This window comes from Thalia democratica, chromosome 8 (assembly GCF_965202585.1).
Source record: "Thalia democratica chromosome 8, ktThaDemo2.hap1.1, whole genome shotgun sequence".
Lineage (NCBI taxonomy): Eukaryota > Metazoa > Chordata > Thaliacea > Salpida > Salpidae > Thalia > Thalia democratica.
This window is the reverse complement of record NC_139172.1, coordinates 35,904,998-35,925,645: the sequence shown is the minus strand read 5'-3', so window position 1 is coordinate 35,925,645 and position 20,648 is coordinate 35,904,998. Positions and strand designations below refer to the sequence as shown.

Below are 20,648 nucleotides of genomic sequence, written 5' to 3'. Positions count from 1 at the left end.
CAGGTTACAGAAACTCCGTCAAGGGTGATTTCGGAAGGGGCGTGTACTTGACCGAAAGTTCTGATTTGGCGTCTTTATATTCCGGTGGGAGAAACTCGGAGGGAAGCAAGACAAACTTCATGTTCGTCAACGAAGTTCTCGAGTCGCAAAAGTTGCAAACGGTTTTTCACGAAAACTTGAGCATGCTAGGTATCCATAATGTGTTGAATAATCTTTCATTTGAAAGGCTCGTAGATGAATCGCACGATGTTGAGTTTACAAAATACGTAAAAAAATTAAACATGGAAATCAGTGAAGAGCAGTACGAGAAAGATCGTTTGGAAAAGGCTGAACAAGAGTACAGAAAAGATCTCTTGGGAAGAAGATACAGAAATACTGCAGTAGATCAAAAAAGTATAGCAGATCACTTCGTTGCTGATTTTCAAGTAACCATACCAAGGTACTTTATAACTTACGAGCAGGCTTTGTAAAATCAGTGTTATGTTTACTGAAGCATGTTATTTTTAACGTAAAACAACAAAAAGTTTATATGCTTCAGTGCTCAGTTGGTATTACAACTACTATTAGCATTTTATTAACTCTGGTTTCGAGCATAACTTGTATTTTCCAAGGGTACACTTGTTTTTTATAGACAAAGTTTGAGAACATTATAGATATTGCCCTTTATTTTAAAATAAAGTTTCGTAATACCTAAATACACTTGAATTTTGACATAATTCTTAAAGTAAACATTTTATAATATTTTTATTGCTATTATTGACGTTTTATACATATTTTATATTTTCAACTTTCTAATTTTTATACAACAACTTTTAAAAAACTAAAAGGAATGTTAGAAAAAAAAAACTCAACATAAATCGTTTGAATAATGTCGGTATTTATTTTACAATTTTAAGTTCTTTTAAACTTTTTAACAAAATTTGTAAAACAACCAAGCTTTAAACTAAGTTTATATGTTAAAGTTTAGACCTCTATTTTGAATAGAATCATACAAATGTTCCATTTCATTTAGATTATCTCGAAAACTTTTATAATTTTTTTAATTTGGTTGAATTTGAAGACCTACATCATAAGTTTTCTTTGCCACTCTTCAAAGCAAAAAAGTCAGCTTGATGATCAAAACCTTGTCGGAGATTTTAAAATTGAACTTCAACTTAAAATTTAAAAAAAATTAAGAAGTGCCACGATAAAACTTGGTTTAAGTCGTCTTGAATTGTGCACAATGTGATAATTGCAACATGTAAGAAATTCCAACTAAAAACTCTAAGGTTGCGTCTTTTCGGTCCCTACAGTTTACATGCTGGTGGTTTCAGAAAATTGGGTTCAACAAGATGAAAGCTTCTTCAAATCACCTGATACTTTAAACAGGATGCTTTTGTGGTTTTTAATACTAAAAAAAAAGTGATAACTCATAGGTCACACCGTATTTATAATTTAATGTTTATAATAAATTAATTTCAAGTGTAAAAAAAAAGACTCACAATAAAAAAAACAAACAATTTTATTCATACATACGTTGTTGATATTCATACAAAAGATAATAGATTATGTTACTTTATGAATTATACACTTACCGTAGTACTTACTTAGACAAAAAATGTGAAGAAAAGGTATGAAAGTACTTGAGTCGTGTTTTAAACAAACAAAATAAAAAACTATTTTAATAAAAAACTTAAAATAATTTCTGAGTTGAATAATAGTCAGTTTGCAACGTTTTACTACAAAAACCAGGTTTGAACCACTAAGTAGCTTTTACTTTTATTTCATTATATTTTTGATACGACAAAATAGAAATTATCACTGCAAGCGTTTGTTTGAAGACAGAACAAGAAAATAATATTATTCAAACTAACGTTTTAAATTTTTAAACTTCTATAACAAATATTATGTAAAAACTAATTAATTTTTAGCAGAAGCGAAAAGAAATTAAATAATTAAAACTCAAAAATTTCTAATATCATATAGTGCTTATTATAATAAAACCTATCATTGTATTAAAACTTTAGAATTAACGAAAAATATTCGTTGCTAAATGCTCGTTGATATTAAAAAAAAACATTTTGTGCTTCAAAGCTAAATGCCCTAAGGGTCAATTTACTTTAAACTTTGAAGCCAGTTCTACTTTTGCAAAATTTTAACAAAGCTTTTTAGAAAACTTGCATTTAAAAACTCAGTATAACAATTTTATTTAAGTTTTTTTTTTCATTGAGATTTTGTTTTATTTCCATTCTTGTTAAATACAGTCAAACATAGAATAACAGTCTAAAACCAAAATTAAATAAAGTTTAGTTGATATATTTTCGTGGTTAAGTAATTTCAAATCCGACAAGTAATGTTTTGGTATAAATAAACTAACTTGATTGAAAACTTTACCTTACAAATTTTATTTAGTTAACTTTGTTTCTATTAAACAAACTTTTTACTATTTTTACTGGACTAGAATAAGAACACTGAGCAGTTAAAAAATATTTGCAAAGAAACCTCTGACTTACAAACTGAAAAAAGCTTAGCCTACCAAAGTTTTACAAGTGTCTCTCACAGTAAAGCTTTGAATACAAAACTTTGAATTCAATACAAAGTTTTATGTATCAATTAAATTCAATAACTTGCTAAATAATTAAATTTTTAAACTATTTCTCAAGCTTTTTATTAACAAGTAACGTTTTTTTTACAGTTTTTTTTCAGACTTTAATATTTTTCACTAACTTAACTACTTTAATTAATAAGAAAGAGCTTTTTTTATGCTTTCTAAGTGAAACCGTATTTTTGAACAGATATAAAATATTTCGTAGCTTGGTAAAATGTGAATATTTGGCCAGAATGCTTGAAAACAAACTAAAACTGCAACTTATATTCTTGACTCTGGTGAGCGCTTATTCTGAAATAAGGTACTATGACGCTGTTGAGATGCGTTGGGATTTTTCATCTTGTGGGAAAAGTGGAAGATATGGTCCGTCGCAGGTTTGTTTTTACATTTAGTTCAACGTACAAACAACTTAACTGTCCTGGACAAGGCGTTAAAAGTTATCCAACTGGTGTGACTCGACACCGAAAGGTCCTAGAATTAAATATTTTGAGCGTTTTTTTTGTCGTTCAATAAACTATGACTATAATAATAATAAAAACAGCTTTATTTCAATCAAAAATTCTGTTAGCAACTTAAGCGAAAAAAAAAACTTAATAGTTTTAAAGCTGTTGTTGTTATTTTACTCCAGGGCTAACAACTAGATATTTTTAAATATGTTTCAACAACATTTTTTTGGTTACTAGACAAACTAGTACAAATTATTTTTTAACTAATATTAAACTACCAGATTTTAAATAATTTCATTTGAGGACAAAAAAAAGAAAAGACTGTTTATAGACAGATTGTGATGCAACGTATGAGGAAACTAGCTTAGAACGTGACGTCACAGTGAAAGATGGAGTACAACACTGGACTGTGCCTTCATCAGGACTTTACTTGATAACTGGTTTGTAATAAAACGTTATTACTATTCGTTTAACTTAAACTCCTTTAGAACACCATGAACACCATTAAATTTTTATGAAATGCTTAATGTTTGGAAAAATGAAAGTCTACAGAAAAATTAAAAATATTTTTCTGTTCTTAAAATAAGTCAGTCATTAAGAAAGTATAATTTGAATGTCAAACATAACAAACATTAAAAAAATAATTTCCACTCCTATTTTATACATATTATTAAACTATGAAAGCTAAAAAAAGTACAGCATTTAAAGCTTTTATTTTTGTATAAATCAAAACATTATGACAAACAATTTAAAGCCAGAGGACCATCAGGAAGAGCTTCTCGAAAGGCGAGGTCGGGAAAGGGCGCAGTTTTGAAAGCCGAATTCAGTCTTAACAAGGGAGAAGTTATACAAATACTTGTAGGTGGGTAATTTTTGATGATAAGTGTTTCGTTATTTTACTTGATTTTTTTTTAATGTTTAACGTTAACTGTAACATTCTATAGACATGTAACTTCAATGAGAAAAAGTCTACACAGTATGATAGTCGAGTTGCTTTTATTTGATACAATAAAAGCTTAAAAACAGTACCAAGCCCTACAAGATAGTTACGTGCTAGTCATAAAAAACAAATCTAAGTTATAAATACAGAACGCCAAACAGATATTTTTTCAGGTCAGCAGAGCGACTACTCTCAGTGGGCATCCGACGCCAGAGGCTCGGGAGGGTCCGGCGGAACCTTTGTCACCACAAACTATGACGTCATAATGTTGGTAGCCGGAGGGGGAAGTTCCGCTTCGGGGAGATCCCCAACACAAAGACTGTTTAACCACTCAGACGCTTCACTGACCGCGAAGGGAAACCCCGGCTCGCACGAACCCGTTAACATGACAAAAGTTTTGGGGGGAGAAGGGGGCAAGCGAGGGCCCGAGGGGAAGGTGAGCTCGGCAGGGGGAGGGGCGGGGATGAACTCGGGCGGGGAAACGAACTTTCTTGCCCCAGGTGCTTTCCCGTATGTAAACTTTCCCACACCGGCCGTGAGCCGCCAGTCCATGGGAGTCGGCGACTACGGGCCCGGGGTCGGGGGGTTTTTTAGCTTTCAGGAGAAAGGGGTCATACACACCAACAACGGGGGTTTCGGGGGCGGAGGGGCGGGGAGTTACGACGGGGGCAGCGGAGGGGGAGGCGGGTGGTCGGGGGGCGACGGGGGCCCTGGCAACGGTTGGGGTGGTGGCGGGGGATCGCTTAACAACGGGGAGACGAAGGTGGGAAGCGGCCTGCATCACGGGAAGGGATCGGTCACTATTTCCTTCATTGGTTTGTTGCTTTGTTGTTTCGAACAAGTTTGTTTAAATTATAAATTATAGCATAAATGTTTGTTGTTTTAATTTTACGATTTTATTTGAAACACTAAAAGCTTTAACGGCAATGTTAGTAATGCGTTTTTTGCAAGAGATACTATAATTGTAGTTTTCATTTTAAAGCTCGACAAAGTTTTGATAAAACATTTAGTTTTTAAACTTTTACAGCGTTTTTAGTGAAACTTAAAATATTAAAATGTCAACTTAAGTTCTATAAATGAGGTATGGAATATAAAATATTGAATTTTTTTTCTGTTCTTTTTTTACACTTTCAAGTTACTTATCTGTTTTACAAGTATTCTTGTGATTTAAACTAAGAATAAACAATATAAATACCTATATACTTACGTTTAAAAACTAAATGATTCAATACTGATAGACTTGAAAAAGTGTGCTTCAAAAAATAACCACACTTGTCATCATTTATTCTGACAGGAACTTATTTATAATTTATTCTGACAGGAACTGCGTGCTGCGGTCCTTATATGGTGTATGCCGCATTGGCATTTATTTGTGGAATGATCGTGACTGCAATTGTGTTGTACAACATTCACAAAAAGAAGAACAAAACAAGCTGAAGACACAATTCTTACTGATTATATGATAAATTGAAAAACAGTTATGTCTATAGGTGTAAATTGTACAATCCGTTTATCAAGTTAAAGTAAAATTAAAACTTTTTGAACAGAGTGTTTAAGAAACATTTTTACCTAAATAGCAAACTGTAGTTACTTAGTGAAATTAATTATTTTTAGTTTTTGTTTTAACTTGCGCAGTTTGTTTTAGAAACAACAGTGAAAAAAATTAAAACCGTAAAAGTGAAAACTGACAATGTTTAGAATTATTAAGACTGTATCTATTTTGTAATTCCAACGTTTAAATACTGCTAATTTTTGTTGTAAGGATATATTTAGAAGCTCTTAAAAATTTTATTCACAAAAAAAACAACTTACTTAAAAACAATTGAAAAGTTTGTAAACTACGACTTTAAATCTAATACTAAACTGTCTTTTCTTTTATACTACTAATCTAAAAAATGTGTTTTTATAAACAAAGATTGAACTTTTAATTTTACTGTATACAGTTTTAAAAATTCAAAGTATTTTGTATTCATTTAAGTAAGTGAAAAAAAGAAGTTTTTTAAATCAACTTTTAGTAGAAAATGACATATTTTTAAAAACTATAACTTATAGAATAGAATTTTTATAAAAATTTCAAAATGCAAACTTTTTTATTAAAATTGCTGTTCATTTTGTTCTTATTATGTAATTTTTATCTTTTTAGAAATTTTACACAAACATATATCTTATATTATTTGACGTGTTATGAACTAAATTTGTTGTCAAATTGAAGAATATAAAGATAGTTTTAAGGAAGTAAAATTTAAATAAATAGTAAACTAGTTTGTTATAATACTATTTTAATTAAGAGTAACATACACAAACTAAAAATTCTACTAGGTCCTGACTAAAGATTAACATTATTACAAAAATTATTAAATATTCCTTTCTTGTTTTTTTTTTCAGAATTCTGACTGAATTCATAATTTTGATTGTGTATTTGATTTTGTTTTTGGTTGTTATCTGTTTTTTCAAGTGTTTAAAAAGTACTTTGTTAGTGAGTTTTTTTTGAATCATTTAAAAAAAAGTTATGCAATAGTAGCATTAAAATTTAAAAGTAGATAAAACAAAGTGAATAACTGATGATTACTATTAAATTACAATGACTTTCAGCCTTAAACTTTGTAATATATTTTATCGTTGAAAAAATATTCTTTTACTAAAATTAATAGAAGATTAATAAATTACAATGACTTTCAGCCTACTACTTTATACGATAATTTATATTTGATAAATAAATATTTTTAGAATAAATAATTAAAATCTCAATTAAAAATATCAAATAACTTTAACATAATGTTATCGTGGGCGTCTTACTTTATTATTATATTTCTATTGAAAGCTTATTTGCAAATTTTAGGCTTCTTTTAACTTATTGCTTTATCAAAGCATTATTATTCTAAAATTTCATTTAAGTTACCTAATATATACGTCATAATATACGTCTGTGAAGCTTAAATAGATAAGGTGTACGTAGCTCGATGACCGAAAGATTATATATCCAGTAACTTGACCTTTTTGAGCGTTAATTAAATTTGATAACTGATAAATTTTATTACAAAGTTACAATCTAAAAAAAAAATTGTATTCATTTATTTTTACTTTTATTTCAGATGGAAAATATTATGCTTACATTAAAACTTACTTTATTCGAAAAAGAGGTTCTAATGTTGTAAGTAATTTTTCATACGAGAAGTTGACAAAAGTAAAAACACATGCTTTACATGTCAAAAATATTCGCAATTTGTGATACTAAACTAGTTAAAAAAAAGTAAGTTGAGTACACTTGTAAATAAATTGCATAAAACTATGACAATATAAGTTATGTAAATAACTTTTTAGCTTTAAAAATAAAACAATAAAGGCAATTACAATGAATACGGAGCACTAATTTTATTTTTTAATATTAAACAATAATAATTGGCAAGTGAGTATAGACCAGGGTTTCCCAAACTCGTTTACTAAATCGCCCCCTTTTCAGTAATTTGAAAAAAAATCGCCCCCCCCCCCTGATTTCACAAAGTAGTTTTTCTTTTGAGTACAAACTTTTGAGCCAAAAAAAGTTGTGTTCGTAATGTAATTTAGTCTGGTACTTGTTATGCACGCACTTTTGTGTTCAAATTAGTTTACAGGGCTTGAGAAAATAATTTACAGTTATTTTCTTAGAAGCCCAGTAAAGTGTATTAAAATACTTAATTATCAAAAAGCCTTGTGTTATCTGTTACCAATCCTGTTTAAATATGAACTGTTTTGAAATTAATGAAACTTTTAGGTCAGTGGTGGACATTTTTTTTAGTCAGCAATTCATATTTACTAAAAAAAGATTTCTAGTTTCAACTCGTTAAAAAAATGTAATTGCGGGCTGCATGATTTTAAAAAAATAACAAATAAGAAAATTAAAAAACTCGAGCAAAATTGTAATTAACTCATGTACTATTATTGTGATCTAGGAAATAATATTGTGAACTGAAAACGAAATGAAAGCGTATTTTAAAATATTAAGTATCAAAAAACTAAATTTTATTTTTTATGCACAAGTAGTTTTCAATTTACTTAGCGGGTCGAAATTCGACCGGATCTGCGACTGGATCTGAGCCTTACGTTACCCATCTGAAATCTTAACATAAACGAGACAATATAATAATATCTCATATAACAAATTTTGGACATTTAGAAGTTAATACTAAGTAACTTATTTAAGCCGCACAAAATACTTAAATTATTTTATAAATAGGCATATTCTAAAATAACTATACCAGAGATTAAAAAACTAAAAAAATGAACAGTTTATTATACACATAATAAAATAAAAATTAAAAATTTATTTCTGATCTAGTTTGAGGAAGTTTGACCGACTGGTTGATTTTCTCACATGAAAAGTGGTTTCATCAACAGCTTCAGTTAATGCAGTAAATTTATTAATTTCAATACTAAGATATATTGTAAGCAAGTTAGTTGTAAAATTAAAAATTTAATTTTAAACTTTTTAAACTATTTGTTTCGTAGTAGAATACCATGAAATAGTACTTGACTTGGAATAATCTTTAGGGAACTAAACCTTAATTCTATAACCTTTTTTTTCTTTATTTAAATTAAAAAAAAAATCCAATGTTTTACACTTAACTCTGTGAACAGAAAGTAATCAATTAAAAAAAAATTTTAACTAGGTTAAAATTTTGTTTTGTAACTGTAGCAGTCTTTTTGATGGCTTATTTAATTCTGTTTAAAAAGATTTTTTTTTTCTAGCTATTAGCCCATAATAATTTAACAGAGGAAAATAGTGAAAAACTAAAAGCTAGTGTTGAAGTATTAAAATAAACTAAGTATATTCTAATTGCTAATATAATTAAATTAAGAAAAAACAAAAAACAGTTGTACTAAAAGTCTAAAACTCCTTATATAATAATGATTTTTTTAACAATAATAAATCAAGTTAGAAAATAAAATTGAGTTTAAGAAACTTTTAAATGAAAGAGTAGAGGTCATTTAAAATAGAGACCTCAAATTTATACTCTTTTAAAACCAAAAAATTCATTTTAGAATTTAAAACTTTAATGGTTATCAAAATTTTACAATCAGATAATAGTTATATAGTTATATAAGTTATATACGGATTAAACAAGTAATAACAAAAACCTGTCAAATAAAGGTCTTTCAAACAAATATTTTAGTTTTATCATTTATTTTATGCTATAAAAACTTTAATGTAAAATGACGAATATGAACTACAAAATTAACCAGGTCAAAATAAAACTATTAATAACTTTAAAACATAAACCATTTAATAAACATAGTAGACTTCCGCTCAAGTTCGCACTTTGAAAAAAATTAAAAAGAACAATTTAAATTAAAAATTTATAACCATATTTTTTTTTACAAAATGACAAACTTCAATATGTTATATGCAATAATGTTATGAATTAACATGAAATCCACTAAAACATAAAACAAATTTTCATTAAAATAAAACAGATCTATATAAGCTAACAAATACTATATACATTTTGTTATATTAATTTTTGGTTAGTAATAGACTTTACTTTAGTTATATATAAGAAAATATAAATTTGCCCTTTTTATTTGGGTAAAAAGTGCGAACTCAAGAGGAAGTCAACCGTAATTAATATTCATTAGGCATTATGCAAACCTGTTGTAGAATAAATAGCTTAATAAAGTTGTTATTATAAAAAGACTACTTAAATACAATACAAACCAGGTTAAATAAGAAGTTTTCAAAAGATCAAATCAAATTAAAAAACTTTCATAAAATAATGTCTGCAACTGAAGTCTAATATAATGTGAAGGATGAGGTTCATGACTGCTTGCAAGTTTTTCTAATCTGATTCTTAATCAGTAAAATAGAGCCTTAAGTCACCTCCTTTATAAATATCTAGATTAGATCTTTTGCTCAAGATGCTAATAACTGAACTGAAAGCTTTCTCAACAACATAGCTAGAAGAAAAAGCTATAAACAACAATCTAAATTCCTCTTAAATGATTGGATACTTTTGCCTTAGTTTTTGTTGAGTCCAAAAGCTTTCATATCGTTCTTTGGAAGAGTTTACTTTAAGTTTAAGGTCAGTTTGTAAGTCTGAGAAGGTCTCCTGTATGTCGTTTATTTCAAAAGTATCTGCCTCGAAGGGATCCATATTTTTATCTATATGATAGTTTTTTTGTGTCAAATCTAAATGTTACTACTTAATATGTTAAAATCGTTATCCTTAATATGTTAAAATCCAGGTTTTTTTTGCCGAACTTGTCAAGTTCCAGGTTTTTCCAGGTTTCTGGGTAAATTGGCAACCCTGTATAGTTTTATTTCTCAGTTTAACTTGGTGAATTTTCAAACAACAACTGGAAATATCATGAGGTGATAGTTAATAAAAAATAACATAGATTTTTACAAACCATTTATGATCCCAAATAACATATATATCAGGTTATAAAATAGTGAGAGGGATTTCAATCATCTATGATATATGTAATTGTTAAACAAGGAAATATATGAATGAAAATATAGTATTTACTTGAAAGTAGGAGTCATAACCACTTCATTTTTTTCTATTTTTTACATAAATAAAATAAACTTTTTTGTTTAAGTTTTACCTCAGGGTCAAATAATCAATAGCAAGCTAAAATTAGTAAAATAGCAAGAAAAAAAGTAAAAATCTCATGACAGCCCAAAATTTTTAAATCGCCCCCTTTTCCCCCCCTTACTAGTTATCGCCCACCCTTTCGCCCCCTTACTAATTATCGCCCCCCAAATTACTAAAATCGCCCCCAGGGGGGCGATATCGCCCACTTTGGGAAACCCTGGTATAGACCTTTTAAGATCAAAAAATTTACTAAAATTATTTTATTAATTTTTTATTTTTAGACTTGTATTTAATTACATTTTTTTTAATGTATTAAAATTAACAAATAATAAAACTTATTATAACTAAAGTTTTGTAATTAGTTTCGAGATATAATTAACATTAGCATTGCAAAAGGTGTAGAAAATGCTTATTATATTTATGGAAAAGAACGGACAAGATAATAAATAATCTAATAATAAACTTCAAGTAGATATATTTCAAGGTATAACGACCTAAAAACCTATTTAAATTAAAAAAAATTAAAAAATCTAATTCCTTTAAACACTTTTAATTTGTTTTTGATTTCATGTTTAATTTAGTTAGTAATTGTTCAAGCATTAACGTAAAAATATTCAATATACGACTCTTTCCATTAAAAAAGTCACTATTTTAACTTTTATGTACATATTTTTTAGTTGTAAATGCTTTCATGCTACTTTTTTTCGATTCAATGTACATTTTTTATTTAACTTTAAACATTTATGCGACAATTGAAGAATTGTAAACTGAAAAAATAACTAGTCAAAAATGTTTTTAAGCTTTTAAAAACAAAGTTTCAACTTTAGTAAGTTGCTGAAAAAACCATACTATGAAATTAATTAACATGTTATTCATTTTTAAAGAAAAGTCTTTAACAATAACTAGAAGTAAAACTTTTAAAGTTAGCAATAAAAAAACTATTAACGAAAAAACATACTGAACAGTCATAATTTGTTATAAGTCAGAAACACGCTTTCATTGAACTTCAATTGACTGTTTAAACTTCCGTTTCGATTTTATTTGGTCGTACATTTTGAGCAATTTCGACATCTGAAATGTTAAAAACAATACTAAAGTTTATTGAAAAAATACTACTTATTTTAATCTTTAAGATTACATGAAACTAAAAACACTTAAAATTTTATCGTGCTTTTAACTAAAAAGTTTTAAACATTAACACTATTTAATTTTGTTCTTAAGTTATGTTGATAAGTTTAATATCTAATAACTTGCAAATTACCTTCTGAATCGACATTTTTTGAATTGAGCTTGTGTTTTCTGATTAGAACATATGCCACAGCTGCTACAATTAAAACTGCTAAAACTGAACCAACAATCATCCAGACGTTCACTCCGGCTTTTAATTGGTTTAAAAATTATTTTGTTTGACATAAAATTTTTACCTTTTATAAAACTTTTGAACTTTTATGTAAAAGTTAAAATAGCTACTTTTAAGAGCTTTTAATCTAGATTTGTTATGCAAGTAAAGCTTGTCTTATCTAAGTTTAAACTAGCTTACATTAAGTTTATAGCTAGTTTTGTATTTTACATCCGAATTAGTACTCAGACTATCTAAAAATAGAAAAGTCTTAGTTGAATTTTAGCTTTAAAAGCTCGATGTTGTTTTACTTACCTGTAATAAACAACGTAGGAAGAGATAATCTGAAATCACCAGATTCAACTTCCACGTCAAGCTGCTGCACATGGCTGCTACTTTCTTTGTACAGATACAACTTGAAAGTCGCCACTCCTTCGTTTAAGTTCTCTATTCTTCCATAAAACGTGGAAGTTGTTTCAATCATTTTGTCGAAATAACATGTTTTTGCGTACTTCGTGCAGCTTGTTTTAAATACGACGTTTTCCGAGTCTATTTCGTTCACTGTAAATTTGATGTTAACATTGTTTCCGTGGTACGGCACTTTCACTCGTGCAAAACAACCGAAGTTTTCTCGTAAAATGTTGTCGTTGCCCTCTTCCAGGTTTAATAGCTCGTACGAGACGGCTTCTAAAATTAAAAAAACTAGTTTAGCTATTGTTAAAAGATTTTTTTAAGTTTAAACAAAATGCTTATATTATACCTTTATAAACTAGACTTCAGTTTAAACTTAAATAGCTTTTTAAATTTGAATTCAATTAAATTAGACTAAACTTAAATTTCAACTAACTTTAGAAAAAACTTACTTGAGCTTTTGTTTGAGTAAACATTGGTTATCCAGATTATAAGAAGGAGTAAATAAGTTTTGTTCATCATGCTTAATTTTTAATGTTTCAAGTTTGCTCTATAAAATTATCAAATTATTTTCTTTTTTTAATTTACAAAGCCTCAAACGAATGTAATCTTTCTGATGTTTTCTAATTGTTAGTTAAAGTGTATAATAAGGTGTAATTAGAATTTATAACATTTATTTAAACTTTTAGTAAAATTTCAAGTAGAATGAATGTAACCAAAATGAATAGTAATGAAGTTTTGATTGTGTGTATTAATTGAAACAAACTTTTGTTATAGCTTTACATATGAGTCAGAGAAACTCAAAACTTATGAAAAACTATTAATACATTAGAAACAAAGAAAAGTTGTATACAGTAGATTACTTTATCTAAAATTAAATTAAATATAATTAACATGTTTTTACAACAACATCACTTTAAGCAGAATCCATTGCTTATATAACTGATATCATAAAAAACTTAAGCAATATATAACAAAGTAAGTACATACATATTTTGAGTAGTTTACTCACTAAGCGAAAATGTAAAACAGAAAACCTATAAGTAAACTGACAAACTTTATATAAAAATCTAAATGAAACGATTTATAACTTTTTCTGATTTTTTAATTCAAATGTTGAATAACAATTTTATTATTATCATTTTCAATATTTATCACTTTTAACAACTATTTATCTTTTTATATTATCTTACTTAAGTACTTAATTAAACAAACTTAACTGCTGAAAGTTTAAAACGGAAAGCTTAAACATAAGAGTATTACGGTATTTTAAAGTCAACTTGTCTTATAACTGTTTTTGTATAAATCATTGACTAAAGAATAGTATACTAAACTATCAGAAAGGCTAATTTGTATATCATTTTTTATTCTCTCTAGTTTGAGAAGCATTATAACAAGCTACACAAATTAACTACACAACTTTAGAAATTTGTTCCAATTTTTTACATTGTTGAGTATAAGCAACATTGTAAAACCAAACAACATTTACTAAAAAACCATTCTTTCACTTTTAATCCTTTTTGATAACAAATGACTTTATGTTTAACACTAAACCTAGTTTTGTAAAATAAAGGTTTAAGTGTGGTTAAAATGTCGTTATATTTAAAACACAGTAAGTTAACTTTTTAAAGTATATTAAAATAAGGAAGTATTAAACGCGAACAAGTAGAAAAGCTTAGATAAAATTTAATAAAATAAAAATTATTTTATTAATATTTGTTTTCAAACTTACTCTTTTAATGTAAATAAATACAGCTGATTAATTAACAATAAGCGTTTTTATTTTCATTGCATTAGAAAAAATACTGTTCTGATTAAGGTATAAGTTATGTAACCTACCATGTAAGTACGCGTTTCTTTGGTACGCACTTCCGATTGGGTACGCCCGTTTTTACCAAAAAACGCTGTGCTCAAAATGTTTTTTTCTTTTCCTCTAAATTAACAATCAAACCTAAAAGAAGTAATAAAAAATATAATGTTTTAATTTAGATTATACTATGTAAAACTAAAATAAACTAAAATAAAAGGAACGAGAAAAATTGTTACGAAATAACAGATTGTATATTAATTTTTATATTTAAAATAAGCACTTTTTTTATTTAACGAAAATACCAAACAGTGAAGTTTAAATTTAAAACATACCTTGTGACTAAAACATAGGAATAAAAAGTATAAATAAGTTCATACAAAACTTATGTAAACTAAAATACTGAATAGGGCAATTGACGTTCATACACCCCATGACTAAAACAAAAATGTTAAAAGCGTATAAAAAAACATCTAAATTAAAGTTTAGGTAAAGAGGATAATGAAAAGTGTAAAATATTTTAGTCGTATAGAAATACGATATTAATAAATATAAAAAGATTGAAGTTAAAGTTTACACAGTCCATAATTAAAAAATAAATGTGAAAGGGTACAAAACGGTATTGATAATAATATAAACCAAAAAGCTAAAACTGTATGGTAAATATACGTGCTTGGTTAGTAAGCTATACGATACATAATAAACAAAAAAAATTTGATCTAAAGTATAACAAAATTTGAAACTTAAGAACTGAGGTTTAAAATGTACGTATGAAAGTATAATTTTACAGATCATAACTATTTCAAGAAAAAGTTCAAATTATTTCAAGACAAAAAATAGACTCATGACAAAATATTTTAGTTTAAATTTTAAATAATAAATATATGATACAGGCGAAAAGCTATATTTAAAGGATATTACCATCCAAGTTTTTTTTTGATATTAAACGTTTGGTTTTATTTTTTAATGTTTATAAGCTGTATATTGTAAACGATCCTAAACTGTCATCAAGCAAAGAGTATTTCTTTAAAAAATGTAGTACCATGCAAATATGCTTATATAACATTGTAAATTTGGTTATGAAATTTAAATATTTTATAACATTATTCTTATGTTTGTTTTTATAATATCATCAGTATAAATTGAGAGACAACTTCTTTCTAACAGTAGTCTCAATTAGCATACTATATATCTTAAGTCAACGTTTTTTACATATTTTTAATTTTTCGTTTTGTAGGTAGATTTTTTAACAAAGGTTACTCAGATTATGAATGTGAGTAGTGAAAAAGAAAGTCAAGTTATGTTAGAGGTTTAAAATTAAACATTACTTGAATTGTATTTAGCAGTAAACAAAATAAGATTGTTATTAGTTGTATGCTACTTTATTAACGACTTTCCACTTAAATGTAATTATTACACTGCTACATACACTTTTTTATGTTTAGTTTATGTTTAAACTAACTACTACCTAAGATTTTTTTTTATTGGACTAAGTTTTATTAATAGATAGCTAAACTAAAACAACTTTAATTTTGATTATATATTGATCTTTGTAAAACAAAAATAAATTAATATGTAAAACAGGTTTATGTTTTTTTGTTTTAAATTCTTTTAGGAAAAGTCAAAAGTTGTATATATTTTTATATACATTGTTCTTAATTGTTTTTTAAAACATTTTTAAAATCACAGACGTATTAAACAAAAATCTAATAATCTAACATAGCTACTAACCAGTAGTTATACTTTTTTTATAGCTGCGCCAGTTAATTTATAGACGATAAAAAATTCAAGTCCCCAAAAGTTGAAATTACAGTATTTTACATATCAGATAAATCAAACTTTATATTCGTCATGTAACATACTAGGTCTAGTTATTGACTATCAAAAAACTTTTTAGAAAAACTTCATATTTTTGTTTCTATTATGTTCTACTGTAATGTACACTACAAAAATACTTTGAGAAATTCTGATAAGTATTAAGTCATACGGTTACTAAAGTTAAATATATAAACTGTTTTTTGAGCTATTTCAAAAAACTAATTCATAATAGTTAGGTTTTTAAGTCACAAGTTAAAAAACTTTGACTGAATGAAACTTTTATTTATAAATTTATGTACTCTCTTCAGTTTTCAGCATAAATATCTTAAATATATTAAAAACATTATCTAACACGTTTCTAACTGTATAGTTAGTATTAAACAAGCCGTTTGTTCAAATTAACATAGTTCTAAACTTTTTTTAACAAAAAAGTTATTATATTGACTGTAAAAAACTCTTAGTTTTTCTTACAGTGGAACTGCATCGAATGGAGGAGGACGCCTCTGTTCATTTGCATGAAGGCCTGCTACGTCAATGAGGTGAACATTACTGTGCACGACTCTAAATTGTGCAGGTTAAAATGAAAATTATTTATTTATTGATGCTTAATTTTCAGTCGTAAGTTATTTAATTTCGTTTTAAAAACAAGTAACAAGTATAAAATATCATTTTATTTAGCGGTGCATGCAACTAACAGTTAAAGTTATGATGTGCATTCACTTTTTTACTACTTTTTAAAGTTTGTTTGTGCCAATTGAAAACGTTAAAACGTAAGTGAAACAATCTGTAAAATCCCCAACTTAGCACCGAAGCTGCGATTCTCGTCATAGTGCTTGCGATGTCAGGCGGGCTTCTCATGCTGTTTTTGAACGCCGCCCTGCTCTGGTCCAACAAGCGCCAACAGAAAGAAACGAACTTCAGGCCAATGAAAATGTTCTACCTGTCACAATCCGTAGCTTCAATATTTTTGGGTAATTCAAATTTGAGCTGTAAATGTAAACATAATGTTTTTTTAACAAGCTGTATACTAAAAAAAAAGTGGTTGAATACTTTAGAGTCATTTAATTAAATTTTCATTTGTTTTTTTTTTTTGTTTTCACATACAGTTTTATGAATATGTAAAATTCTATGTCTAGCTTTAATAATATAGAGTATTTTTATAACATTTTACTTTATTTACTTTTTAGTTTGTTAATTTTTAAAATACTACACTAGCAGCTTCTAAAAAAATAAGTAAGAAAGGACCATAAACTGTTGAAGTATTTAGGTTACATTATTAACATTTCAGCAACGACAGTCCTCTTCGTTTACATCCCAGTTGTTATTTGGACGTTAAACCAGAAACTGTCCACATTTCCAGAGACAGACATCGCCGAAAAGCGTGACTGGGGCGTCCAGAGCCTGATTTGCGCCGGACTGCTGACCACCGCTTTCCTCGCCTGCCTCTACCACTTGGTGCTGCTCAGCGTTTTTCGATTTTACGCCATCAAGAACGTGTTTAAAATGCGGCAGCTGAGTAAAACTAAAACCAATATTTTGACGTCAGCGCTTTGGATTGCGTCTTTTCTCGGAGGGTTCAGCCCACGTTTGTATTTTGTAGTTTAAAACAAATAAATAACGAGAATCATGTCTGATGTATAGAAACAAGTTGAAATGTATCTTTAAAGCTTGGTAAATTTTTGAAACAGATAATAAACGGGCATAAGTAGAACGCTTGAAATTTTCTATTGCTTATTAAAAAGTTTTTAAAACAGTTAAATTTAGATGAAGCATCAAGTTAAAATACTACTTTAAATTATAACTGTAACTGCATAATTTCAGTAGAATGAAACACAGTTAGCAACTAAAAATAATTTACAAGCAAAAAACTTGAAAATAATTTCTTAAACTTAAGTTTTAATTATATAGATATTTGGAAACAAAAAAACAGTAAGTATGAAAATATTTAAATAGATTTACAACAAAATATAGTTTTTTTCGAAACAAGTTTAAAATAGAAAAAAAAGGATATTTAACTTATAGTTTACATGCAAAAATGGATAAAAACTTGCTATTACGGAGCACTCATGTTCTACTTTTACACAATAGACAAAACCGCGTTTGAAAGTTCTTTTGACTTTTTATGTGTTTCTGTGTTTTTCCTTGTTTTTGCTGTAATACCAATGGCTGCCATGGTAAGTATCATATAGTTATCACAAACTTAATTACATAGTTTAAGTAAAGTAGAAAATATTATACAACTGTTAGTTTTTGGTTATTAACTTTGTTACAAATCGCATTTAAGTTTGTTATAGTTAATGAAAGCAATTAAGGATAAACGTTATGTTAATAAACGTTAAAAATACTTCTTTCATTATATTCATATAAAATGATAAATTGTTAGTTTAAAAAAAAATTACATTTAAAACGCAAACTTTTTGTAAAATATATAGAGTTAAATAAATTTTTTTAGTACTAAAGTGTTTTTAGTCGTAGTTCGGTTGGTAAAAACAACTAAAACAAGGTTTTTTTGTCATTAAAAAACAACATAAATAAAACCGCAAACATCTTTTAAAACTTACTATGTTTTATTTTTGTTAATAGCAACATTAAGTTTAAATGAGATAAACTTAAACACAGTAAAGTATTTGGTTGCAATTCAATTATAACAGCTTTTTACTAAAAACAATTTCAGATCTACTTTACAATAAAAACCAGCAAGAATGTAAAGACAGAGTTCAAAAGATCTTTGTATTTAAAATCCAAAACTAAACAAATAAAAATACGAAGCCACAGAAAAATACTTTATTACTTGATATACATGCAAGTGGGAACCTTTTTAGTTACAGGTTTCGAATTGAAAATTTTAACTATTTTATTATGCTTAGACGTGTTTTTGAAAACTATAATTCAATACAAAGGAACTTAACTTTTTTTTTCTTAAAAGCTCAAGCTATCAAATTTACAGTCCTATTTTAAATGGTAATTAATCTCCATTAGCTTTAGTATTGTTTATTCTGTTAAAATTTTACGTAACTTAGAACTTTTATAGTTATAGAAATAAAGTTATTAGTTTGAAATAAAATGAAAAAAATATCTTTCAAAGCAACAAAACGCATTTTTTATATCTATAAAAAAATTCTTAACTAGAATTATTGTAAACTCGTGAGAAAATCATTTAGTAAAAATAATATTTTAGACCTAAGCAAAATTTATAATATTTTGAGTTTACCATAAGTGTTTAGTTTATAAATTATATAAAAACTTGCTTAGCTTTAAAGTGTTAACTTAGTATTTTGAAAAGTTAAAAACATATTGCACAAACTACTAAGTAATTTTATATTTTCAGTGCCAACAATTATACTTTTTACAATGAAAATGTTTGAGCTTATAACCAGAGATTGGATCCTGACCATAAGCCTGTACATTCCAGCTTTGTTCGGGTTAGTTTTTACATTGGCCTTTTGTTCACATACACAATACTAAAATGATAAAGTATAAAAAGTTGTTTAAATGGTTCATAGCTAACAGTTTTTTCAAATTTGAAAACATCAAAAAGTATTTACTTTGATGAACTGTGTAGAATGTTAAGTTTCTAAAGAGTTTTTATTGCACTTTATCTAATGCCAAACAATATTTAAAAATTTTAAGGACTAAAATATTGAAAACAATGCTCAACTTATTCGTTAGGTTGCAAAATAATAGCATGTTTAAAAATTGTAAAGTTATTAAGCAAAATAATAACAAAGCAAAAAAAATGTCTCCAGAACTTTTATGTTTTAGTTCGACATATTAGTACAAATAGTTTTTTTTATTTAAACATAGTTTTATTATTAGTACTTTGATTTTTTGTAATAAGACTTTAATTAGTAGGCAAAGTAATATTAAGATCTTCTTTATATTGTATTACATTAGTACAAATACAAAGAGACTCTATAAATTTTAAGTATATATCTTTAATAGTAAATATTTTCAAAGGTTTTGTTTATAAGTAAAATATAACTTAGTTTATGATCAACGTAAGTAATAAAATACTGTTTCTTTTATTCTAATACAAAGTAAAATAAGAATTTTAATAACATTAAAGTAACAGAATCATAATAAAATAGTTTTTAGACAATATTAAAAAAACGCATTTAACAACTTAATTTTGTAAGGCATTTTCTTATTATCTACAAAACTTTAACTATATATTAAGCAATTCATAAGTTTTACAGATTTAAATTACATTGTTTAGAAATTCCTTAATTTGTATTTTTAGGTTTTTAAACGTAGTAGTGACTATTTTCCGAAGTACAAAGTTTAGAGAAGACTTGAAAGTTATACTTTGCTTAATAGGAGGCTACCTGTTTGTAAGTATTAGAATAAAATAACCTGTTTTAGAACAAGGCTTAATGAAAAAAGATTTTTTTATTTTATCATAAAACATTTAAAACTTGATTTTGTCTGTTTTAATTTATTTAAGTCGAATCAAGATGGCAAAAGTAAAATTTTTTAGATTAAGTTTGTTTTGTATAAACATTTGTAAGCTTATTAGCTGCAATGCGAACCTTATAAAATGCGATATTAAAAGTTTGTTGCTTCGAAAAAAAAATCTAATTTTTAGGTTTGCAAAATTCGAAACAAGTGAATTGTAAATCTAAGAACCTTGAACAAATTGAAGCTGTTGAATCTGCTAGTACTAAAACTTATATAGCTTATGATTTATAAGTTTAGCAAAATACAGCTATTTTAAAATGCAAAGAGTTC

The 20,648-nt window shown here is 26.9% G+C and overlaps 1 protein-coding gene across 1 annotated transcript; it reads left to right on the top strand.

Annotated features, from left to right (window-relative positions):
* Positions 1–2,786: 2,786 nt before the first annotated feature.
* LOC145843194 (uncharacterized) lies at positions 2,787–5,848 on the top strand. The gene is made up of 5 exons (XM_082950653.1): positions 2,787–2,961; positions 3,365–3,473; positions 3,788–3,895; positions 4,147–4,788; positions 5,295–5,848. Exons 1-5 carry the CDS (start codon positions 2,821–2,823, stop codon positions 5,408–5,410), a joined length of 1,116 nt encoding a protein of 371 aa, XP_082806779.1. The 5' UTR covers positions 2,787–2,820; the 3' UTR covers positions 5,411–5,848.
* The last annotated feature ends 14,800 nt before the right edge of the window (positions 5,849–20,648 follow it).